Raw genomic sequence first — 27,010 nt, 5'->3', positions numbered from 1 at the left:
GGCTTGTAGTTTAAAAGGATAGGAGACATTACTGAAATGTATAAGATTATTAGGGGGTACAACAGGTGAGAAGCAAAGAGATTGTTTCCCCTGTGCAAAAGTCATAGGTCATAATCTCAGAATAAAGGGGTCACCCAAAGGGATGTGGAGGAATTTCTTCTCTCAGAGGATAGTCAATCTGTGGAGGTCTTTACCGCAGACAGCTTTTGAGGCTGTGCCATTAAGAATATCCAAGGGTGAGAGAGACAGACTTTTTATCAGTAAGAAAATCAAGGCTTACACAGAAAAGGCAATAAAATGGAGTTGAGGATAATCAGATAAGCCATTGAATGGCACAGCAGACTTGATGGCCCAAATGGCCTACTTCTCTTCCTGCATCTTATGATGTTATGGTCTAACAAAGGTGTACCTTTATCACATGAACATAAATATTTACTTAATTTTCCTCATTTTCCAAAATGCGCAAAGCAAAACAAACCAAGGCTTTCTTATAATTATCTGACACATTAAAAATGTGTGTTTTGCTGTGATTTTCTCTTCATTATCAAAGAAAACCTGTTGGCAATGCATTTGTGATTTCCTAGTAAGGCACCTACTCCGTGTAAAACCCAACCACTGATGCAAGACCTGAAATTCCAGCCTGAGCGTCAGCTATTTCTCTGAAATTTGTAATCTATACATTTGCACCATCCAACTGTCCTATGCTGGATGTTTTGCACACAAAGTTAAAAGTGGATGGAAATAATGGGAAATCATCAGTGCCTACTGACCAGATAGCACTGTGTGTAGGTGTAACTGTGTGCACATACATCACAAGATGAAAGAGTGTCTCACCTCCGTCTCTGCCAGTAGATGGTTGCGGAGACAAAATATTGCACTGATTGTCTTGTCTGGAGTAGTGAAGCTGCATTTAATCACCTCATTATCTCTCCTTAATTTGCTCACATTTTCAGGAACGCTTTCCTATTGTAACAACTCTAAACTCAATTTTTCTCAGTTCTTATCAAATATAGTAACCTCCTATGACAGCTTTTTGTTGATTTCTTTGTTTAAAGATTGATGCGACTTTAGAACAAAGGACTATAAGAACCCTACTTTCTTTGAATGTTTCTGAAACTTTACCAATGGAGATTAAATCTGTTTGCTCTGAACTCCATGAAGATTGACAGCCTGCTCAGTGAGCAGATAAAATTTGCAAATCCCTTGCATGTAGCATGTCATTTTCCGAGGCAAGATTCAGAACTCAGACGACTCATAGGTTTAGCCGCTGAGAAGGTGAAATGCCTGTTGTTGTTAATATTAGGAAAAATGTAGGTAAAAACATTAAAATCATTAAACCCCAATTTTTAATTATGAAGACTTTTTGTCTGAAACTAGCAAGGGCAATAATTTTGCTCCCAAAGTCATTTGGTACCTGACAGCTTGCTGCCCTGTTCCTGCTGAGTTACAGATGAGAAGAAGGACTTTGCCAGTTGCACCATGTTGAACAAACTCGACTGGAGTTGCTTCAAAGCTATCGGAAGCTGCCTTGTAAGAAGATGCAGTCACATTCTGGTGACGCCCTGTTTTGCAACAAGACAAACAATTCAAGATTCTTAGTGTCAATGTCAGACTTTACTTCACTTACCAAAACCTGAAAAATGAAACAATATTGCCAAAATCAATTTTACCCAGCACCAACTTTATTTTGCCTGTGTAAAAATATTATAATTTTTAAAAAAGAACTTTGCCTCTTTGATCACAGGAAAATATGGAGAAGGAAGGCAAATTAACCCATATTAATCCATCACCGAGATGGATATAACGTCATTCAAATTGAATAGGTTTCTCTTCTGTTATTTTGTGTAAAGTGCATTCCATATATTAAACACACCGCATAAAGAAATTCCTGATATCAACCTTATAATTTACATTATTACCATCTTGAACCTCTACGCTCTTCATCCGCTTCCACATTTTAAGTTAGAATATCCAAACTTATACTTTCCTCTACCAGTTGTGATCATTACGTGATTTTATTGTTTACATTTTCCAACTTAGACGGGGGTTTGATCATCAATATTGTCTATTGTTTCCAAAAGTCGATGAAGGGAAAACCGTAGAGGTCATAGTCTGAGACAAAATTAATTGTCATTTGGCAAAGCATTGGCCATTGAATGATTTGTCAAAGGTTAATTACATTTGACGAACTGGATATGGAAATGGAAAGGTCTGATAAAAGTAATGTGGGTGGACTTTCAAAAAGAATGTTTGATGAGGTACCTCATGAATAGATTCGTTCTCAAAATTGAAATCCATGGCATTAAATGGTCAGTGCAGCATGAATACCAAACTATGAGGCAGAAAGCAGAATATAGGGTGAGTGGTTGTTCATCAGGCTGGAGGAAGGAATACATTGATGTCCCTCCAGGTCCTTAGCCTTAGGACCAAAGATCTTTTGAAGTATACAAATAACATGGATGCGGGTACAAAGGGCTTATTTTGAAAGTCCGTATACCAAGTCTCTAAGTATAGTAAACAATGAGGAGACCAGTAATAGAGTTCAGGAAGACAACAACAGGCTGTTAAAACACAATGATGAGGGTAACTTAAAGCATAGAAATATAACACAATACATTTCGGTAGAAGAATGAGGAAAGGCATTATTATCTAAATGAAACAACGATAGAGTAAATGCAAGGACAGACACAAAAACAGAAATTGCAGGAGAAACTCGGCAGATCAGGCAGCATCTGTGGTGAGAAAGCAGAGTTAACGACATGGGTCCAGTGACCCTTTTGCTTCAGATTTCCACCATCTGCAGTTCTTTGGATTTTTTTGCAAGAACAGACAGTTTGGGATATACATGTACAAATTTTTGAAGATAGCAAGACAGTTTTAGAAGGCTATTAGAACAGCAGATGGAATCCTTGCCATTTATTCATATAAAATAAGTAGAAAAGAAAATAAGTTATACTAAACTTTAATGAAAGGTAGATCACATCTCAGCTGGGTATTCAGTTCTGGGTACCACATGTTTGAAGCGATTTCAAAGCCTTGGAGAATGTGTAAAATTGTACAAGGGACCAGGGCCTTCAGTTATGTGGAAAGCCTGGAGCAAGTGGCTTGTTTTGAAAGTAGGGGAGGAGATGTGGAGGTTTGATACAGGAGTTCAAAATCATGAATGGGTTTAAGTGTAAATATGGACTACAGCCACAAAAGGTTAGTATCATGAGGACTGAAAACACAAGGTTCTTGTGATTTGGAATGCATTGGTTGAAAGGGTAGTGGAAACAGATTCAATAACACTTGATAAATACTGGAGTAGGATAGTAGAATCAATTGGATATCTTGATCAAAAGGCCGCCTCAGCCTTTTCCTGCTCTGTAACATTCTTTGATTCTACATCTATTGTACAAGTTTAAAAATTCCAGGTTTCTCCAGTCTTTCTTCCATCTCATCCACTCAGCACTTCTGACTGATTGCATCAGTCTGTTGCTCTGGTGTGCTGGACTGCCCCATCAGCAAGGTTGGGGATATTTGTGAAATCTACTCCTCCAGTGAGTTGTTTAATTGCCATTGATTCAACTATCATTCATGACTGGGTGTGAGAAGATTGCGAAGCTTAAGTCTAATTTGTTAATTGTGGGATTGCCTAGTCCTGCTTCTGCTGTTTGGCAAGTAAGCAGTCCTGTCTTGAAGTTTCATCAGGTTATTATCTCATTTTCTAGCTATGCCTGGTGCAGCTCCTGCATACTTCATTGAACCAGGGTTGATCTCCTGCTTGATTGTAATAGTAGACTAGGGCAATATGCTGGTTCAGATCACAGATTGTGGTTGAATGCAATTCTGCAGTTTTGATGCACTACAGTTTTGAGTTGCTAGATCTGTTCAAAATCTATCTCACTTAACTTGGTGATTGTGCCACATAACACAATAGAGAGTATCTTCAATGTGAAGATGCACCTTTGTCTCCACAATGACTGTGGTGTGGTCACTTTTACTGATCGTGTCGTGTACAAATACATCTGCGACAGCTAGATTGGTGAGGACTTAGTCAAACAGTTTTTTCCCTTGTTGGTTCCCTCTCTAGCTGTATGAGTCCCAGCCTAACAGCTATGTCCTTCAAGATTTGGCCAGCTTGGTCAGCAGTGCTATTGAGCCACTCCTAGTGATGTACACTGAAATCCTTACACTGAGAACATTCTGTGCCCTTGCTTCTTTCAAGTGGTGTTAAACATGGAGGACGACTGATTCACTATTGAGGGTGGCGACGATGGATAATAATCAGCAAGAGGTTTGGAGTTGGGGACTAAGTGTGGTGTGTCAAAATTTGCAGATGACACTAAGGTGAGTGGTAGAGCAAAGTGTGCAGAAGACACTGAAAGTCTGCAAAGGGATATAGATAGTCTAAGTGAGTGGGCAAAGGTCTGGCAGATGGAGTACAATGTTGATAAGTGTGAGGTCATCCATTTTGGTAGGAATAACAGCAAAATGGACTATGTTTTAAATGGTAAAAAATTGCAGCACGCTGCTGTGCAGAGGGACTTGGGTGTCCTTGTGCGTGAATCATTAAAAGTAGGATTGCAGGTGCAGCAGGTAATTAAAAAGGCAAATAGAATTTTGTCTGTCATTGCTAGAGGGATGGAGTTTAAAAACAGGGAGGCTATGCTGCAGCTGTATAGGGTCCTGGTAAGGCCACACCTGGAGTACTGTGTGCAGTTTTGGTCTCCTTACTTGAGAAGAGATACACTAGCACTGGAGGGGGTGCAGAGGAAAATCACTCAGTTGATTCGAGAATTGAGAGGGTTGGATTATGAGGACAGACTGAGTAGACTGGGATTATACTCACTGGAATTCAGAAGAATGAGGGGAGACCTTATAGAAACATATAAGATTATAAAGGGAATAGATAAGGTGGAGGCAGGGAGGTTGTTTCTGCTAGCAGGTGAAACTAGGGCTAGAGAGCATCGCCTCAAAATAAAGGGAAGCAGATGTAGGACTGAGGTCAGGAGGAACTTCTTCACCCAAAGGGTTGTGAATCTGTGGAATTCCCTGCCCAGTGAAGCGGTTGAAGCTACCTCGCTGAATGTTTTTAAGGCAAGGCTAGATAAATTTTTGAACAGTAAAGGAATTAAGGGTTATGGTGAGTGGGCGGGTAAGTGGAGCTGAATCTCAAAAAGATCAGCCATGATCTCATTAAATGGCAGGGCAGGCTGAGGGGCCGGATGGCCTACTCCTGCTCCTAGTTCTTATGTTCTTATGTTTCCTTGTCTGGAGTCAAAGTTCAGTACTGCCGCAGCAGTTCCCATCAGTGGGTCTGTCTTAACCATGCAGGATGGTAATGGTGGTGTCTGGCACCTCTTCGTAAGGTGTAGTTTGATGGGTGTGACTTTATTAAACTGTTGCTCAACTAGTCTGTAGGTCAGCTCTCACAATTTTGACATAAGTGCCTAGATGTTAGTAAGGAGGACTTTGCAAGATTGACAGGACTGGGTTTAGCCATTCTCTTTTGCAGCACCTTGATTAATGCTGGATAGTGTTTCCAGTTTCATTCCTTACCCACAACAGCCTCAATTGTGGCTTAATTCTGAAAGAGTAGGGTCCCTCACCAATACACAGAGTGCCACAGGGATGTTAATAAACTCCATCCAATAAAAGCAATCACCTACAACATCTGTACTTTGCAACAGTGCATGAGAACTTGTAAATATTATAATTTACATCAGACATGATTCATAGAACAATCCTTGATCTCATATGTTGGCTGCCTCCCAAATAAAGAATTGAATTAAATGTTTTTTGTTAAAGGCTCATAACATCATGGCTTAAGGTAGAATGTTACCAAAGACTTTTTTAAAATGACCTCAAAACTTCTGATTCTTTATTGAATAAAAGGAAGGTGCGACCCTTAAATCCAGGTCCAGGCTTCTGCAGGACAGGGCCTCACAGACTTTCTTGAGGCTACGTACCCGGCAACCCTTGTATTTTGAATGCTCTCAATTTGCTTAACTTCCTTACTGATCATACCATGTGACTGGCACCATTTGGTCAGAAAACAAATGGAATTGTACGGAGAAAGGAAGCCATTTAGCTCCTTACGTCTGTGTCAGTTCTCAGCAAGGTCAATTCAACTAATTTCACTTCCCTACTTGTTCCCTGTAGCCCAGCTATATTTTTACCCTCAAGGACTTGGCTAACTCCTGTTTTGAAAGCCACAGTTGAAACTACCTCCATGACCCTTTCTCCCAACACACAGCACCGAGATCCAATGTTTACATTTTTGACTGGAGTTGGAAGATCAATGGTGAGCGAACGATGCAAATTTCACAAATGGTAATGTCACACACTGACCAATTTGGGACCAGGATGATTGAGTAAATTTCTGCAATTATCACCCATTTTGCATGATTTACTCTATTTACTGACAACGATTTTCCTTGGTTAACATTTTAGAAACGTGCAGCTGATCATGGTGCATTGAAAAGGAGAACATCAAACGTGTACAGTATTTAAAATTTTCTCTAATAAAGCTGGGTATTTTGCAATTACCTTCAAAAAACCAAATGCTAGAAGAATGCTTCTGCAAAGATGTTCGAATATTTACTTTCTAGAAGATGTAGTTTTAAGGGAAATTGAAAATCATGACAAAACTGACTTTGGCTGACTCTGAAATCTCTCAAACAAACAGTTTTGGCCTCAGGCCCTAATCCACATTAAAACATGAATGGCTTTTCTACTATGAAATTTTCATAACTTATCCAATAGTGACAATGGCATTTTCTTCAATAAAGTGACCTTTTTATTAAACTGAGAAGAAATGATATTCATACTTTATAGGTATTGTCTAATTAACCTGTTCAGGGATGCTCCTTCACACCTTAGGAGCAGGCGGGACTTAAAGCTGGGTCTCCTGGTCAGGAGGTAGGAACACTACCATTGCACCGTAAGTTTACTGTGCCAAACTGCTGGATTAATAAACAAAGAGCAGCCACATTCCTTTCTCCATTATTAGTCTTATTCATGAACACCAACAGCACTGCATTAACATGAGAAAAGCAGTTATTTTCAAATTAGAGCTTTTACACCTGTACAAGTATTTGATTTTCTTCCTGCACTCACAGTAACAAAAACTTCTCCTTCGTTGATCAGATGTCCTGGAACAGGCTCTGGAGGCAAAGGTCAGGTAGTTGTTTGTTTCCTGACCCCTGTCACTATCACCATTGGTCTGGATGCTGGGAATGTGCACAATTGGAAGCCTCGATATTCAGTCACTTAATTCTTTTTCATCGAGCTCAGTCTGGACCCCTTATGGCACATCCAAGAGTTTTGAGAAACTGTTCATGGTCAGAGTTCATACCATAGTATCTGTTCCATTAGTTTGGTTCAACCAGGCCAGTACCAGAAACCTGGTTATCCTTCTTCTAGGAAGGGAAAACAAATCACCAAGTTTCATATTACCAACTATATTTATGCAGGAACTGTGGATGATGGACACATGTTGGATGAGGGCAAATTAGATGTTAATATCCCATAATAGAACAGTTTTTCTGGTCTCACTTCACAGTGATTTTGGCAGACAGTGCAAAATGTGCAATAGAGAACAGCCCACTCAATTTTATATTTGTTTCCATCGGTAATTCACCACCACGTTTCATGCTGTTGCATAAAGTTAAAATATTAATCAAACAAAATAATAATGGTGACTGGGAAGCAAGAGCCTCAGACAGTTGTCTACAGTAGTGACATACAAATAAGGGGAGGTAATAAACATTGAAGAGCGTGGATGGGTACGGTTCGCAGCAGACAGCATTTTTATAAATTATCTACCAGACTAATAGGACACTTACTTTAAATCAGTCAGTACACTATATATTTTTAAAGGATTAAAAATAAAGGATGGCATCTCATTATTGAGGAACAAATTAAATAAATGGCTAGAAAGAGAAATTTCTCAAACATACTAATTTCACGATTGTAAATTCGAATGCTAGGTGTCGGAGTTTTCTTTAGAAATCAATTGTATCTATCTCTTACAACGTATCATTTAAATCTTACCATATTTGGGATGAAAAATGTGATTACTTTCCAGTCACGAAGCCAGCACATCACATTCTGAATACAGTTACCCACCATTCAGCACACTGCATTCTGCTAAATTGTAATACCAAAAAGCAGTCGTGTCCCGATTTTATTCTCTGTTGTGCAGACTAGTCTATGCATGCATTCAGTATGAGGTTATAAATTATTTTATTTCAGCCAACAGTCAGCAAATGAAGGTTATGAAGATTGATTTAAGCTGTAAGTAATTTGAGCTTCCAGTTATACTAGTTACTAACTTCATCTTTCAAGGAGTAGTAGAATGTACTTTCCATAATAACAACTCATATTTATATAGCACCTTTGATCTAAATAAAAATCTCAAAGCATTTTGTAGCTGCATTATAACAGCCAACAGATGGAAATGTCATGCTGTTGTCGTATCACATATTTCAGTTTAAAATTATGAATTTAACTTATTGCAGGAAACAAGTTTGCCAGAAATAAAAGTAATAAAACAGAGAAATACTGAGCTTCTACATCCACTTATTTCCTATTTGTAATACCAAAGCATTTGCAATCTGGAGTCCTTTATACTGAATCTTAGAACTGGCTCCTTTGATGGTCTTATTACATTGTTGCACATCTTAGATGGTAGGGTTCTGTCTCATTTCCACAGTACAGAACTAAAATTATATTATGCAAACAAGACATTCAGAGTTGCTGCCTCAATATGCACTCCACTTTCTTTGAAATAGTTGTTGCAGTCCTCCAGTACTTTATCAGCAGAACCACAGAATGATTAAAGCAAAGAACAGGCTATTCAGCCCTGACCACACCAGCTCCATGTAAGAACAAACTAGCTAGTTATACTCCCACTCTTATCTCCAGCCCTGTGAATTGTATCTCTTCTGGCAATAAGCCAATTTCCTTTTTTATATAAGCTACCTCCACCATACCCTCAGGCAAAGCATTTCAGATCCTAATCACTGACTGCGTACAAAGGTTTCGCCCCATGCTGTTGGTTCTTGATCGATTCAACTTGTCCGCTAGCTCTGGATCCTTCCAGCAATGGAAACAGTTTCCTTCTATCCACGCTATCCAGTCCTCTCATGGTGTTGAGACTCTATCAAGTCTCATCTCTGGCAACTCTCCTCTAAGGAGAACAGCCCGAGCATCTAAAATTTATTCATATAACTGCAAACCCTCACCCTGAAACCATTCTTATAAATTTTTCGGCATCCTTTCTCATGTATTCAACATCGTTCCTAATTTGCAATGTCCTGATTCCAATTAAGACCAAATCACTGTTTTATAAAAGTTCCTTGCTTTTGTATTCAATGCCTCTACCTATGAAGCCTTGATCCCATGTGCCATTTTAACCACTTACTCAAGCTACACTGTCAATTTCAATGTTGCTGGAAAAGCTCAGCAGATCTGGCAGCATCTGTGAAGGAAAAAACAGAGTTAACGCTTCGGGTCTGGTGAGTTCTGAGGAAGGGTCACCGGACCCGAAATGTTAATTCTGTTTTTCCCTTCACAGATGCTGCCAGACCTGCTGAGCTTGTCCAGCAACTTTGTTTTTGTTCCTGATTTACAGCATCTGCAGTTCTTTCTGTTTTTATTCTGTCAATTTCAAATGACTGTTGCAATTTACCTCCAAGGTCCCTCTGACCCTGCACCCCCTTTACAATTGTACGTTTTACTTTAAAGTGCCTCTCCTCATTCTTCTGACTGATTGCATCACTTTTCAGTAGTCATTTAAGCTAAAACAAAAAGAGAAAACAATTACCTAAATGGTTAAAAAAAAAACAATTCTGTAGAAGGGTCACCGGATGCAAACTCTGCTTTCTCTCCACAGATGCTGCCAGATGTGTTGAGTTTCTCCAGCTATTAGTGTTTTTTCTCTCATACTGTTTTTGCTCCTTAGATTTTTCACTTCTCCTCCAAACTTTCTACATTAAGCCTGGTTCTTGCTTGTATTGTCAATCTGATCTCTGCAATACACACCTCTCTCCTGCTTCATCTTACTCATTATCTTTCATCTTCCAGTTCTGGCATTGTTTATCCTATCTCTTCCCTTTGCAAGTACTGTCACACTGGATAGTTTCTTACACATTTTCATAGATAACGTAAACCTTATTGTAGTATGGTTATTATTCCCCTTATTCACGGAACCAGATCCAGCAACATCGGATTCCTTTCAAAGTCTGGAATATATTGATCAGAAAATCCCTCTGAAAGCATTTTAGGAAAGCTACCTCCTCTGGTCTTTTACAGTATTACTATCCTGGTCTATACATGGATAGACAAAGTTTCATATTGTAAGTACTCAATATTTATTGTATCACTTTGTTGTCTCCTTGAAAATCTCTTCCTTTGTACCTGTCTCACTAATTAGTAATGTATAGACGGCAACCAGTACAGCAATGGTGTCCCCACTGTTAGCGTGAACCAAGTAAGCTTTGTCCTCAACCCCGCAGGACATCTTTTTCTTTTTAATCAATATGACATCCCTCCACTTTTCTTCCCTTTCCTGAACAACTCTTTTTCAGGAATATTTAGTACCCTACCTGCTCTTTTTTGAGCAAGGTCTGTAATATTGCCACATGATCACTTTTCCTGATAACTGTATCTGTAGCAAGCAGACCTAACTACTCATGTTCAATGCAAACAGGCTACCACTGACCACCATCAACTACAACTATCTGGCTAACCCTCTGGTCACTTAGGGTCATATAGTTATGTAGCACGGAAACAGACCCTTCGGTCCAACCAGTCTGTGCTGACCATGATCCCAAACTAAACTAGTCCCACCTGCCTGTGCTTGGTCCATATCCCTCCAAATATTTCCCATCCATGTGCTTGTCTAAATGTCTTTTAAATATTGTAACTGTAGCTGCATCTATCACTTCCTTTGCAAGTTCATTTCACACATGAATCACTCTCTGTGTACAAAGATTGCCTGTCATGTCTTTTTTAAGTCTTTCTCCTCTCATCTTAAAAGTATGCCCCCTAGTCATGAAATCTCCCCCTCCCTCAGGAAAAGACAAATGCCATTCACCTTACCTATTTTCCTCATGATTTTATAAATGTTTATAAAGGTCACTCCTCAACCTCCTACGCTCTAGTGAAAAAATATTCCAGCCTACCCAGACCCTCCTTAAACTCAATCTTTCCATTCCTGGCAACATCCTGGTAAATCTCTTCTGAACCTTCTCCAGCTTAATAATATCTTTTTTATAACAAGGTGACCAGAACTGGACACAGTACTCCAGAAGATGCCTCACCAATGTCCTATATAACCTCATCATAACATCCTATCTCCTGTATTCAAAGCTCTGAGCAACGAAGGCAAGCATGCTAAATGCCTTCTTAACCCACCTTATCTATGCGTGTTGCAAACTTCAAAGAATTTTGTTCTTGAACCCCTAGGTCTCTCTGTTATACAACACTACCCAAAATCCTACTTTTAATTGTGTAAGTTTTGTCTTAGTTTGTTTTACCAAACTGTAATACCTTACATTTATCTAAATTAAACTCCATTTGCCACTTCTCAGCCCATTAACCCAATTGATCAAGATCTCTGTGTAATCTTAGATAACCTTCCGCACTATGCACCATACCAATCTCACTACTATCACTTCTCTGATTAGATCCAACTACCTTCAGACTATCCACCTGAACCAACCCGATCAATGGTTGACTGCCTGACTACATCAGCCACCTAACATTAACCCTCTTTCTGGACTGACCAGACCCCAGATGGACCTAACTAACCCCGTATCATTGCCTTTCCTTTGTATCCACTCACACTCCTAACCACCTCAACCATTCAGTCACTCACTCACACTCCCGTTTACTCCATCGTTCATTGAAAGACTAGACCTTTACGTACTAGACTATGCAGCTAGTATCATAACAAGGAGCACGTCCTCTCTTGTCCCAACTCTCCTCAACTGAGTTCCCTGGAGCAACAATATGCCGTACATTTCTTTAACTGTTGGGATTGGAAGATCCTGGAAGAAGTACACAGTGTAATCACACACATTGACAATGTGTGCATCATTGTAGATGCTTGGAAGATTTAGGCCATTATTTCTACCATTTAATTTATGGAAACAGTTCCATCACCATCTAGCCATGATCATGAAATCAGTTTGATGCAAAGCTTTCTGAAGTTTCTAATATGTTGTTAAAAGTTCCCTAAGGTTAAACAACCATCAAGTTCGATTTCGTCTCAAACTATATTTTCCCACATTAATGCTTTACATTGTCGATGTACTTACCAGATGACCTTGAACTGATTCAATTTTGTCTATAGATAATACATAGGTCTACTGACAAACATAAGTAAGATAAATCCTTATGAACTAACAACCATTCCTCAGCCAAAGGAAATATTGCTTAAAGTTCCATCTCAAAATAAAGCCAACATACATTGCTTCAGTGGCAATTTACACAATTCAGTTCGCAACACACACCACTGTCTAGCTATTTGATTGAAACAAATTACCAAAATATTAAATGAATCATCTAACAGGAGCAATGTTTATGACACAGAGCTCAGTGAAAGCTCGGTTTTGTCTGTCTTTCTTTTCTTAAACCGAGTTCCTGACTATCCTCTCTGGTGACCATCACTGATCCTACAGATCGATGTGAAGCTGATCAGGTGAGTGTTCCCATTGTCCCAGCCAGTATTTACCTCCTCAGCCAACAACACCAAAAGCATATTATTCAGTCAGGTCATTCATTCCTATTGGAATGGAAAAGGCAAGGTTGGACATGAAATGAGTTGCTGATTTGATGATCTCCAGACTAATTGTATTGAAGAGTGTTACAGACAAGCATAGAAAATAGGGATGCAACACACAAGAGATACAGAGAATGAGTGAGACGGCAAAAGACAGCATAGTTGAATGGAAATAATGAGAAAGTGGGAATTAAGCAAGAGACAATTACATGAAAACAGATGTTTTAATTCATTTTTCTGTATGAGTGAAGATGTATGATCAAATAATATTACTAAAGAATTGTACATTAAGTGATAGACCTGCTGCTTATATGGCTCTCTGTTCTACTTAAGTCAGTCAATTCTATCACTCCCACTAATCAGTGCAAAAATACTTTTACAGAACTTCACCAGTGAATTCAAATATAGTACTGGCAAATTGTTCAGACTTTCTGTGACAAATCATATTTTAAAATGTTGGTTCTCATTTTCATAACCATGACCTGGACAGCATAAATATATTCTGATGAAATTACCGTGCGTCATTAATCCTTGTTTGGAACTGGGGGTTGCATAGAGGATGTGGAATATTTACAAGGCAGCAGAGTGAACTCAGGGGGAGTAGTGACAGGGTGAACTCTGAGTGATGTTCTCCGCTTAGCTGCCATGCTTCCCTACCTCACAACAATGGCCACACTTAAAATAATATTTTGGTGATTAAAGCATTTTGTGACCATGAAAGGCACAACTTCAGTGCAAGTTATCTCTTACTAATTGATGGATTTGAAACCAAATTAAAACAAAACTTTAACAATTCTGTTCGCTGCACTAGTTGGCAACAAGTGGTTGGTTATCAATCATGTGAATTCCTGTGAGTGTATTAGACTGAAAAAAAATTACAAAGTGCACATGAGCTTCAGATAAGACAACATGATGTAGAATTTAAGAAAGTAAAGCTCTAATGCTATTGTTGGCAATTATTTGTGGTCTCCAGCTGACTCTCAGCAATGTCTTGCTGGTAAGGTTGCTTCAAGAACAGTTTTGGTACTTTTTTTTCTTGCTGCTATGTTGGCAAGCTCAGGAATTAAATGGTCCCTCAACTGGATTATAATTGGGAAACAATTCTTCTGAAAGTGCAAATGGAAAAAAAACCGGAAATACCAGAGAATTACAACTACTCAGTGGTGTGAGCACTTTCCCTGACTTTCAAGTTCCTGTCTGATGACATTCCCAATGTTCTTAAACTTAATTTGCTATTCTAAGAGAAATCAGACTGATGATCTACAACTTCAGGTGTGAAAATTCCTTTGCAACTTCATTGTCATTCAAAGAATTGTGCTGAGACAGATCAATATAGATAATGAAGTCGGCAACAGTTCATTAAATAAAATGCAAGGTAACTCACTGATTAATGGACTAAAAGATGATGGGTATGAGACTTCAAACTTTCTGAGAAGGGTATGCACCACAGCTTGCTAACGTCGCAAAGGTCTCTTTAAGGGACAAAACCTTATCAAACTTAAACAACCTACAACATGAAAACGACCATGTGCTTATGGACAAGCTCTTTTTCAGTTGTTGACCAATTGACTTTCATGATAGAGCAGCTGAAATGGCACATGGAGGATGAAATCATTTCACAAAGACACTGCATGAAAAGAATTCAACGACTGACATAGTAGCACTGCTGTTAAGAATTTTAGAAGTCAACATACCATGGTATTCAATTTTGAAATGGCCTGCCCTGGAATCTAACAATGCTGATGTAGAGCATCTACTTGATAATGGGATTCAGACAAAATCAAAAACAGTTAAATTGTTGCAAATCAATTATTTTATTGAACATTGGTTAGAATAAGACAAGGAAGTATTCCAACTTGGAAGAAATGAAAAGTACAAGTGGTGTAAAAACTAACTCATGGAATTATACCATCTGGGAGAACAGAGTCAAAAAAAAACTTGCGTACCACTGGTGGAAATGGAATGCCATAGGCTCATTGTAAAAATAGAAATTACAGTTCTTCACCCAGAAGTTTACATTCTGTTGATCTCACAGTGGCTGGGGCAGGTAGACATTTCCATTGTGCCAAAACCTTTTAGAAAGGGGAGGCAGGAGAAGAAGGGAGTAGGTCAATGTGCAGCTCAGCAGAGAAAATTGGGGATCAGGTCAAGATTCGCACAAGTTCAAGATTGATAAACAGAGGACAGAGACTTAAAAATATCATTATTTGACTGTTCAGGGAGGTACGTGCCAACACTACTTTTTCTGGGCTCAGGTTTCCTGTTTGGTCAGTAGGATGGGTGGCACAGGCGCTTGTCAAACTCACACTCAGTACTTAGCCTTCACCTGACCTGAATACTGAAGAATGGTCCGAAGAGGTTGTTATTGGTGACTCGCTTATGATGTATGAACAGGCTCAGGCATTATCAGTCCCAACTGCCGAACAGTAAGGTGTAAGGAAAATAAGTTAAAAAAGGGGAAGGATCTTTCAGCAACAACACTTGAAAGAAGACAACATTCAAAAGCTCAAAAGAAGCCATTGCAAATGAAAAGGCCATTGGTAATGTTTAATTTGCAAAAATTGGCTGAACTTTGTTTCTTAGCAATTGACAGAATCTTGAAAAATCTAACAGACACAATGAATGCCTTTATCAATATTCTCATCAAGCAACAGGTAACAAAGGTGTCAGACCATGCAATGGGCACATGTCTCATGTTAAATGTTTCGTCTCAAACTGTAAATAATACCAACAGGCTAATAAGTCGTATGAATATTTCCCTACATTCATTGGAAATGGTCATCCCAAGGAACTATTTGATTAGAGCAAAAATTTGGGTCATCTGGATATTCCCCATTGAAACACTTTCATTTGTTAAAGGACTATTCACGTGCCAGAATATGAGATTGTTATAATATAGAAACTTGGGGAGGGATTTAAGGTAATAATGTCACAGTTGTGATTCATTTGTTTGCTTTAAGAGGCATACATTGAGAAGTAACAGGTTGTTGGTAGTAATAAAGAGAGTGACAGCACTGCACAGAGTGAAACATTTCAGAAAATAAGTTTAGTTCATGGGGTTGGATGACTGAAAATGAAAGAAAAAGTAGCAACGGCTTTACAGAAGCAGCAATCTTCTTCAAGGCTTAACAGCTCAGAACAGTGGGCAAGATTTGCCGGTTTTGTGTCTAAGTGTAGGGGGTGAGGGTGTTAGCTGGCGACTAACACATCGTTCCCAATGGAGAGATAACTGATCACTCACCCATCAGCTCAATGAGACCTCATCACTAGCCTCGAGACAAAAGCTGCCATTCAGAAGCCGGCAATTTCTAGGTCCCAAAATGTGGCTGGAGTCAAGGGCTGACTTTCGGAGGCCACATGCTTGCCCCCACATCTATTGCCGAGACTGCTCCCAGGTCAGGGAAATTCACAATTGCCCACCAACTGAACAGGCAGATGGTTTCCTAGTCGGCAAACTAGTCGTCTCTCTCAACCACTGGGATGATCTGGAATTTGTGCAGACTTTGAAGGATGGGTGATGGATAATGGCAGACTATCAGATTTCACCATCTTTAACTTTCTGAAAGCGATTGTAACTTCAGGGTGTCAGACTTCGGCAGATGAGCAAGCAAATCATGAAGTTGTGGTCCATCACCCTGGGCTCAGACATGGGCTGTGCTTTGGACAAACCATCACCCTTGCCCCCAACTCAAAACCTGAACTCAGCATATACCAGCCATTCCTGCCAGCTCACAACACTGGTCTTCCCCCACAATCCCAACACTCACTTCCCATCCCATCATCCACCAATCACCGCTAACTCCAATACCCATTATCCCCCTCTTTCCCAGCACTCATTCTCACATGCCCTCAATCCCACCACCACCCTTCCCACAACATCCTCCAGAAATCATTGCCATCAGCCAAAAAAAAACCCTCCCATTCCCATGTCATTGTTTGAAACTCTTAAAAGGGTTATACTTTGCTCAATCTGATGCAACCAAATGTGTCCTGGTGACGTGATTTGTAGAATTTGATGAACAACAGAAAAAAGTCGAAACAAAAGCTGCAAAAAAATCATTTTATGTAACATAAAGTGACATAAACTGATTAACTGTTAGACTTAAAATGCTTTCTTTGCAGAATTTTTAAAGTGGAGATGTACCAATCTTTAGTTAGCTCCATGTAGAAAAAAAATTAAAAGTGCTTTTATATCACTGCATTATCTCATCTTATATCCCTATCATGAAGGCCCAGGAAAAAAATGCTGCAGTTTGTTGCAACATCACTGAACAGTGAGAGAGGTGAAAGAATGTCACTTCTCTCAGCCAAGTTTAGCTTGAGGTCAGCGGCCATTGCTTCACCACTGACTGCAAACTCCAGGTAAATGCATCGGGACATTTGAAATAAATAGACACCAACAACTCACAGACAAGTAGTAATGAAATAAAGGATAAATTTTCATGTTTTGGGAGTTCAAACTTACTTTCTCAGTAACCACTGGTCAGCACTAGATACCACCAATAATACAACAAAATCAAAAGAGAATTCCATTTTGTCTCTGCAAAATATCTTTAACACTCTAACATTCTGACAGATTATTATGTACTTACAAAACCAGTGCCTTGGAAATCAAGTTGAAAGTTACATTTTCTGCTGATTATGAATTTGAAATCTACTTTAATAGTGTCAAAGGGAATGGTCCCTGGAAAGGTCAACACTATACTTGTAAATGTTATAAGATTCTGCTTCTAAAAGTTCAATGGCTTACTTAATCTTTTCTTTGCACAGATTCAGGTGGTGCGAATGGTGCATCCAACTCCAGAAAGGCTCAGAGTGTACTCAATTAAAACGTTATCAAAGTTTTCAAGGGGGAGGACAGGGAAGGTAATTCACTAACTCACATTCTGTGCCTCTCATGACTCAAAATTGTTGAAATTGTCCATTTTTGGATTCAAAGAAAACAGCTCTCTACTGCAAGGTACAAGATTGTTAACATCAGAGGCAAGACTAAGACTCAAACTGCAACAGACAATAAGAACTGACTAGCTCCTCCCAGTGACTGACATATATATTTTGTATATATCTTAGAAGACAGAGCCAGACAAAAGCTTTGTATTAACCTTTTCAGGCAAAATGCACTATATAACAGTCCAGCTTTTCAGACATTGAGCTGCAGGCCCCTGCTGTGCAGTTTATATGATTGTCATTAATATTCATTTGCCACTAACACTACTGAAATTTGCAGTAAATTTTCAATATAACAGCAATGACATGGAAATTACAGGCAGAAAGCAGTAATTTTCATCAAGAAACACTATCTCAGCCTTCAGTTAGAGAGAAATGTCAAACAAATATTGGTTCTATCTGACGGAATAGCCAACATCCTCGTCTCTACATAGTTTGTGAAGTCAGAAAGTAATGATCTTAAACTTCATCTTTAGTACAGTTAAGGTATGATCACTATTGTTTGTGCACACATAATGTCATCTTCCCTAAAATCCATTTAAAAACATGAGAAAAATCCCTTCCAGGATAACGTTAATTCTTCAGCATTTCGCCTCATCTTGACCATGCTTATTTGCTACTTCACTTGCCTTCGCCTCTAAAAACACTGAGAAATGCTAACCAGCGTCTAAGTAGTGCAGCCAGAACACAGAGGAACAGAGTGGTGTCAGAATGTGGTTTGTAGCATCTTGAGAATTAGACAGTTGCTTGGAAGAAAAGTACTTCAACGTATGAGAAAGAAAGTGAGTTTGGATTAGGTGACAGACCTTCAGCTAACAGTCTGATCCTGTGCTTTGGCATTCTGTGATTATTTTAGTTGAACATAAGGGTGGTAAGGGAAATGGACTACATGCACTACAAGTCCTTGGTGCCTAAAACTTGGAGTAGTACTGCATACTCCATCCAATGATATTAAACATTTACTGGCTTACTGAGACAGATGTCCATCAAGGAACAGGTTATAATGTAGAACAGAATGAAAGGCAGAAAAAGAAATACTTCAGAGTTTTATCTGTTCCTGGATGGAAATGCCAGGAATGGTTATCCAAAATGTTAAAAGCCAGGTCTCCCTACAGCATAATTATCAATACTAATAGTAACTTACATAATAACACCACAATTACTTTATTGGTCATATTTTTCTTTATATGGTTACATGTAAATTATGACACACAAGAACTGGAGGGAGAACTCAGTGATGGCAAGAAGTACCTTTAAAAAGGTAAAGCAAGAATAGTTAAAACTTACATTTCAAAGTAAGCCTATCAGAATTGATGAAATTAAAGTGCAAAATACAGAGAATGGAATGCACAGGATTATGAAAGAATTCACACTTTAAAAAGTAAATAAAAAGATAAAACTTAGAGAGATTGATTTTCATATACAGAATTAAATAGCATTAATATCACTGGAACAGGAATGTATTAATGGCTTCAACTTCACGGATCTGCCGATTTGCATTCTTACTGACACATTTGTGTTGCTGAATGGGGTGGAAAATTAGCTTTGACAACATCCTGGCTACAGCACTGAAGACCTGTGCAACAGACTTAGCTATGGTCCTAACAAAACTGTTTCAGTGCAGCTACTGACATGAGCATCTAGCCGACAATGTGCAAAACTGTGCCGGTATGCACCGGATAAATGGGCAATTACTGCTCCAGCTGCCTCTTCTAAATTTTCAAGGTGACAGTAGTCATCCATAGGGCAGCCGTTATTCATCAATAACCTGTTCACCAGTGCACAGTTGGTTCCACCAAAAGCACTCAGCACCAAATCTCATCACAGCTTTGATGCAAATGAGATAGAAGAGCTGGATATTAGAGAAGAGATGAGATAGTTACATTGGACATCAAGGATAGAACCAAGAAATGAAACCAAGGTCAAGGGGAAAATGTTCCAATCACTTGAGTTGTACCTGGCACACAGAAATGCAACTGTCATTATCAGAAATTCAACAGTCACAGAACCTTTCTATGAGAGGTAGGCAGGTCGGTAGCTTGGCACGACCATTTGTAGCTGTTGCACTGATGACTTTCTTACCAAAAGTAAGATCAGGGATTTTACTGCTCATGGACAATTTTATAGCATCCATCTCCATTCGCAAGTCCTCCAATAATAACGGAGCACATACCAGACAAAAACAGGACTTGTGTAGCATCCAGGTCCGGAATGACAAATAGTAGGTAACATCTGCACCAGGTAATGATCAGCTCTGACTAGGTAACACCCCAACTGTGTCCCCCTGCCCTTTACTGGCACCCCAGGTGCATACTACAACTTAAGAATCATCTTTGACAGGGAGTTTAAATAGATAATTATTGAACATTATATCAGACAAGCACAGCACAGGATTAACATGAAATATCACAAAGGCAACTCAGAATCTAAGTGCCGGGAGGGGAAAGAAAAGTGAAGCAAAGTAGCACACAGTAAGTTATATATCTTTTTGCTTAATGCTTCGTTCAGTGATGAGTAACTAAAGAGGCCCATAGTTGTTACAGGATTGATTGCAAAGTGGTATAAATCTAGCCGAATGCTCCTATACTTATATTTTGTGCTTCAGCATGCTGAAGGAAAAGTCAGTATGTTCCCGTGCTTTTTGAATATTATGATAACACCCTCACACACAAGCCCCTGTCTCCTAGAAAGGCATATCACCACAAGGTCATGATTGTAAAATGGACAGCAGTGAAAACATTGGTATGTGCCTCTGCCATTTATTCAGTAAATATCAGCGCTAGGGACTGAGACCAGTTGAGCAATTCACACTGAATACAAAAACACTCTGCAAGGCAACATAATGGCAGTGGTGAAAGAAAACTCTTGGCACAATGAATTTGGTGTCACTTAACCCCATCCCTCCAGACCTAGATATCACAAAGTCCCCAGGGCACTTTTCCTCTTCAACTGCAATTTATATATTTTAATAGCACATGTAGTGCAATAAGATTTCCCAAGGTACCACGGAGACATTAGGCTAGTTAGGATGTTGCATCGCTTGAATTAAATTTCAGATTTTTACTTGTTTGATATCACTTATAACTGTACACATTTCAACAAAAATAAACTACATGCTTAGAGAGATTAACATGTTGGAAGTGTTTTATGTTATTAACAAGAATGAAACACGCATCATAAATATTTATAAAATGAAGATAAAGTTACCATAATCTTACCAGACCAACTGGTGATGGTTTAACTGGAGGGTCACCACAGCTGAGTTGAGGGGAGAGGCTGAGAAGGAGGGTTCTGCATGGTAACCTCATCTGGTGTGGGAAATGAACCCATGCTGTTGGTGTCACTGTACATGCAAACCAGCCAACTGAGCTAACCGACTCCCTTTCAATAAAATTTTCTGGACTCAAGGCTTTCAATGTAAAGTGACATCTGCCCTTTCCCCACTTCTGAACAGTAACAGATAGAGTCATAAATCAAACCAAGTGTGGAGTAACAAGGTGTAGAGCTGGATGAACACAGCAGGCCAAGCAGCATCATAGGAGCAGGAAGGCTGATGTTTCGGGCCTAGACCCTTCTTCAGAAATGGGGGAGGGGAAGGGGGTTCTGAAATAAATAGGGAGAGAGGGGGAGGTGGATAGAAGATGGATAGAGGAGAGGATAGGTGGAGAATAAACAGACAGGTCAAAGAGGCGGGGATGGAGCCAGTAAAGGTGAGTGTAGGTGGGGAGGTAGGGAGGAGATAGGTCAGTCCAGGGAGGACGGACAGGTCAAGGGGACGGGATGAGGTTAGTAGTTAGGAAACGGGGGTGCGGCTTGAGGTGGGAGGAGGGGATAGGTGGGAGGAAGAACAGGTTAGGGAGGTGGGGACGAGCTGGGCTGGTATGTGGCAAGCAGACTTCCTTTCATAATCCCATTGATGTCTTAGTCAGAGCTAGAAGAAATCGTCTTGACATATTTGCCGATGGAATCGACAGGATACCATCAGGTCTCACATGCAGCCTCCACTCTTGAACAGTAGATGTGAATTCTTCATGACACAACAAATCCTTAAGTATTATTAACGATTCTATGATTTATTACCTGTAAAAGGGGAATAGCCTTTCATTAAATATGAGAGTATTTTACTTACCTACACATTGCCTATGGCTGCATTCATCTAAACAATCAACTTCTTACAACTTACTTCTGAAGAAGCATCACAATGGACGTGAAACATTTAACTCTATTTCTCTCTCCACAGATGCCACCAGACATGTTGAGTTTCACCAGCATTTTTTGTTTTGATTTAATGCAGTTGTGATTGTCTTAGTACGCAGACCAGGAGGTCCAAAGCTCAATCCTGCCTTGTGCTGAGCTAGAAATTTCAGTAAGGCAGTGAGAGGTTGTGGCAACTGACCTTATCTGGCCATGGTTAGGAATAACAAAATAATCAAGTTTACTTCATACCTAGCAAAAAATGTGTCTACATTGACCATGGACAGAGTGGGCAATGAAGTCTCCTGCAGTCAAATTGTATGAATGACAGTCACAAGACGTATGGCTATTTTCCCAATTTTCCAGAATGTCCATGGATCTTTGCCCTAGCATAGAGTCAACACTCCAGCAAGGAGGGGAGGGAATTGTCAGGAACAGTACAACCACTCATTATAGTCAATCAATTCATCAGTGGATTTGTCAATCCTTACCATGTTTCCTACTTTCTTTTCATCTGCATTATTTTAAAATGGTGGCTATCCTTTCCACTCTATCGTACAGCTTATGAAGCTCAAGTGTGGGACTAACTAATCCCAAATGATGCCTTGACCCCTCCAACTCACCCAAAAATACTTTCCTACATCATAACAATGTCTACAAAAGGACTTCACTGGCTGCAAAGTACTTTGGGATACTCAAGATTCATAAAAACCACCACATTAATGCAGTCCTTCCTGCTTTTGAACAGGCCATTGCCCCAGCTCCAGGTTTTCCAAAATAAAGAAGTTCATAAAGAAAATGCAGAATTTTTCCAGCTCCTTAAGGAATATTGATGGGCTATTCTGAGAGTAAAACAATTACCATCAATTAAAAACATTGAAATAACTGTCCAAAAACAACGTGCTCAGCAAAACAGTTTTCATGCAGTATCTGAACGCAGAATGCCAGCTGGCAGCATTATGTCTAAGTCCAATCTCAATTTCTATCAAAAAAAAATCACCATTTGAAGAGTTGTAGTAGTTAATAACACTGACACAGCCAGTTTCACCACTGGTATTTATTCAACAGAGATCTAATTAGGTGTGCAAGATTTATTTTAGAATTTAAGGCCTAACTGAAACATGACGATTCAGTCCACCGTGTCACAAATCTTGATTTGATGAACCATGACAGAATTAATACACACCAACTGGAAAGAGGATTGACAAATCGGAATGGTGAATCACAGTTACCATGAATGACAATCGCTATGTTTCTGGTCTAATGTGTTTAGGTGAATGGGCATGCATAACAGTTATAATTTTGACCTTTAATATTAAAACATAACTAATGAATAACATGCGATGTCTACCAACAACCTATGATGCTTGTTTTTTTTCACTAAGAGTCTACAGCATGCGACTTGAGGCTCACACTGAATGGCGCATAGCCCTTAAAAGATATTCAAAAGTCTTTCATGTGAAATTGGACACATAGACATCCATGCCCAGTTCTTCAAGTTAGCACCCACCCAGCAAGTCTTTCTGCTGAAAACAGATCCTCATCTGGTCAGTGACACCTTACAAACAGGTATTGCAAAAGTTATTGAAAAATAAACTTCAAACAGTCAAGTTATAAGAACCATTTCAAGCTCTTAGCAGATACAAGGTCACATAACGGGACAGATATCTAACAGCGACGAGTTAAAATACAGAATGGAGATAGAGGGCTTGGTGACTTGTTGCAAGAAAACAATCTGTCTCTCAACATCGGCAAAGCTAAAGGCTTCAGAAAGAAGGAAAGAGAACATGCCTCCATCGACATCAACGGAACTGAGGCTGGCAAGGGAAGAGCATCAAGTTACTCCAAGTGATGAAAACTGATGACCCGTCCTGGACTTCCCATGTAGATGCAACAGTCAAGGAGACACAACAACTCTTCTTCCTCAGGCGGTTCAGGAAATTTGGCCTGACCATAAGGTCCCTCACCAACTTCTACAGATGCACCATTGAAAGCACACTGTCCGGGTGCATAACGACCTGGAATGGCAACTGCTCCACCCAGAACCGTAAGAAACTACAGAAGGTGGTGTGCACAGCCCAGATCATCAGGAAACCAACCTTCCATCCATGGACTCTATTTACACAACTTGCTGCCACGGTAAGGCAGCCAACATCATCAAAGACTCATTGCACCCTGGTAATGATCTCCTACAACCTGTTCCGTTGGGCAGGAGTTACAGAAGCCTGAACACACCCACAAGCAGGTTCAGGGAGTTATCAGACTGTTGAATGGACACTAGCCTCAAATAATGTAACCTGCAATATAAACTATATGCCTCCAAGTCTTTTTGATCTGTACATCCTTTGCTTGCTATGGTCTACCTGTAGCACTCGTAAACAAAGCTTTTCACTATATTTCAGTACATGTGACAATAAAATCAATCAATAATGCACTGAGAAAACGTAAACATTTATTTGCATTTTGTGACTGTATTGTCTTGGAAGTTGGAGGTCTCGGGATTGGGACAGTAGGTACTCTGGGTCCACTAGAGAGACTGCCAATGGGGATGAGAAACAGGGTTGATGGTGACTTCAGGAACGTCATTTTCTTCAGAGTCAGGAAAAGCATATACCAAGTGCTGACTGCAACTGACATAACAACAACTTAATTTTGATGGCACTTTCCTTCTGCCATCTCCACAAGGACAAGGGCAGCATAAAAATGGGAACACCACCAACTGCAAGTTCTCCTCCAATTTACACATCATTCTGATTTGGAAATATATTGTCACTCTTTCATGGATGATCAGTTGGGAAGGTCATCACCACCTTCTCAAAAGCAATTTGGTATATGCAACAAATGCAAGCCTTCCTAGTGATGCCTATATCCTTGAATTAATAATAAAATAATTAGGAACCAATTGAACATGGTAGAATAGGGTTTTAACTGGGATTCTTTAAAGGACAGGACAGGTTCTGAGGCTAAAATACCGAGTAAACAATAATGCAAGTCCAGAGAAGGTAGGCAATAAGGACAAAACAGATCTGACTTTTCTTTCGTTTATAAATGTTTATGATCCTAGAAGGCCTCTCGAAGGATGGATGGTTTGACCATCTGTCCAAGTGTTTCTGAGTTTCCAGCCAGCAGGGGGCATCCTTTACTAAGCTATAGTTAAGTCTGGAAAGTTGGACCAATCTAACATCTGAACCACAAGAATGCAGACATTCTGAATGTACAGGAAGCTATCAATAATATACTGAATATCTAAGCATTGCTTTTAAGTTAAGAGCAAAGCCCAAATTCTGAGAGAGGTGTGATCTAAACCTGGTTTCTTTGAATTATTCTGATGCTTCGATATGGCAGTACAGTTGCAGACTGAAAACGACTCAGTATCTCACTGTCTACCAGCACTAACCTATCACCATCCCACCTACCTTCCCCAGCCCCACCCCTCCTCTCTCTCTATTTATTTCAGAGCTCCCTTCCTCCTCCCCCATTTCTGAAGAAGGGTCCTGACCCAAAACGTCAACTTTCCTGCTCCTCTGATGCTGCCTGGCCTTCTGAGTTATCTCAGTATCTCAAGATCATTTTCAAAACAGGAGGACACTTGTGGACGTTAAGTAGCTGAAAAATCTAAAGAGCTCAGTACAAAGACGAGCTTGGAAGCGATTACAAAAAAAAACTCATTAATAGTTAAATAAAAACAAAGACTTAAAGTGGTGAACAGGAATGGAAAATCAATAATTGGATTTGCTGAAAACAATCTGAATAGCATCACATCGAATAACTTTATGTCAATGGTCCAAACATTCTCAAAGCAAGAAACCCATACATATTATAAATAACGTATGAGCAATTGAAAGCCTCATTGAAAATTCCAATCCAGAGCATAATTTTCAAAATCCAATTTCTGGATTATGTTCCAATTCCAGGAGTTTAGGTCCAAGACATATTAACCATTCTTATAATATCGATCTCTGTAATGTTTACTTACACTTTAGCAATATGTTTAAGCACGTGTAATTCAAAGAGCTGCCATATTAACTCCGATGTGCTTGCATCTCAACACATCTATGTCCTGCCGTATGTAAAGAAAATTCTCCAATTTTATAAAGGACAACTTTAAAATCACAAATCACAGAGCAGAAATCATACACATCTTCCTAACTTAATTTAGTTTGAATAAATAAGGTTTTTCTGTGCAGGAAAAATGCACTGCTACAGAATATATTTCTATATCATGTAAATGTCACGTATTGCGCTATATCTTCTTGATTGAAGCACATTTAATTAAACATATGAATCTATAGGTTAGCCAGACATACAATATAGTAGGAGGATTTAGCTGGCATTATGTAATACTGAACGGAATTTAATGATCACAGTGGTCGGCTCATCCATTGGTTAGACAGCCAGTGACAAGCTGTCTGAAGCCATTTGTGGGAGCATTGATGTGTTTAGATCCGAAACAGGCAACAGCTACCTGGTCAGCATCAGGAAGGTGGGTGGGGAAATTGCAAGGGAATCAGTGAAGTGTTTTCCCACTGGGGGAGTAGCACTCTTGCCTCCAGTAAGTCCTTCCACAGGCCACCTGCATGCCCACTAGAGTATACTAGGTGCCTCACCCGGTCTCAATTTCCAGGCTGCAGGAGGATAGACTGGGTGGAAATCTCAGGGCTTGGCAAGAAGTAGGAGGGTGCTTTTCTCTATGGCCTCATTTTCACATTGGGCATTCCCCCAAACATTGTCTGCCCCCACCTGGAAATCTATTGATCTCTGCCTTGATCATTCTCAATAAGTGAACACCCTCCCTCTGGGGTAGAAGATTCCAAAGATGCCTCACGCATTGACTAAAGAAATTCTTCTTCATCTCAGACCTAAATGGCTCACCTGTATTCTGACACTATGGCTATTGGTTCTAGACCCCATGCCCCACAACCTCTTGACAGTAAATTGGTAAATCCTGCCATCTGTGAATTCCTTCAGAGATAGTAGGAACTGCAGATGCTGGAGAACCTGAGATAACAAGGTGTAGAGCTGAATGAACACAGCAGGCCAAGCAGCATCAGAGGAGCAGGAAGGCTGACGTTTCGGGCCTAGACCCTTCTTCAGAAA

The 27,010-nt window shown here is 39.7% G+C and overlaps 1 protein-coding gene across 2 annotated transcripts in view; it reads right to left on the bottom strand.

Moving 5' to 3' along the window:
* The window catches only part of usp43a (ubiquitin specific peptidase 43a), a 395,580-nt gene that overhangs the window by 76,068 nt on the left and 292,502 nt on the right, over window positions 1-27,010 (bottom strand). For both annotated transcript variants that reach the window (XM_048610938.1, XM_048610939.1), the window contains exon 7: window positions 1,415-1,562. In XM_048610938.1, the coding sequence (XP_048466895.1) occupies window positions 1,415-1,562 (148 nt within the window). The remainder of the gene's footprint in view (window positions 1-1,414; window positions 1,563-27,010) is intronic.

The sequence above is a fragment of the Rhincodon typus genome, chromosome 23, assembly GCF_021869965.1.
Source record: "Rhincodon typus isolate 14 chromosome 23, sRhiTyp1.1, whole genome shotgun sequence".
NCBI classification, from domain to species: Eukaryota; Metazoa; Chordata; class Chondrichthyes; order Orectolobiformes; family Rhincodontidae; genus Rhincodon; species Rhincodon typus.
Note: the sequence above shows the minus strand (reverse complement) of the source record. Positions and strands in the feature narration are given on the sequence as shown.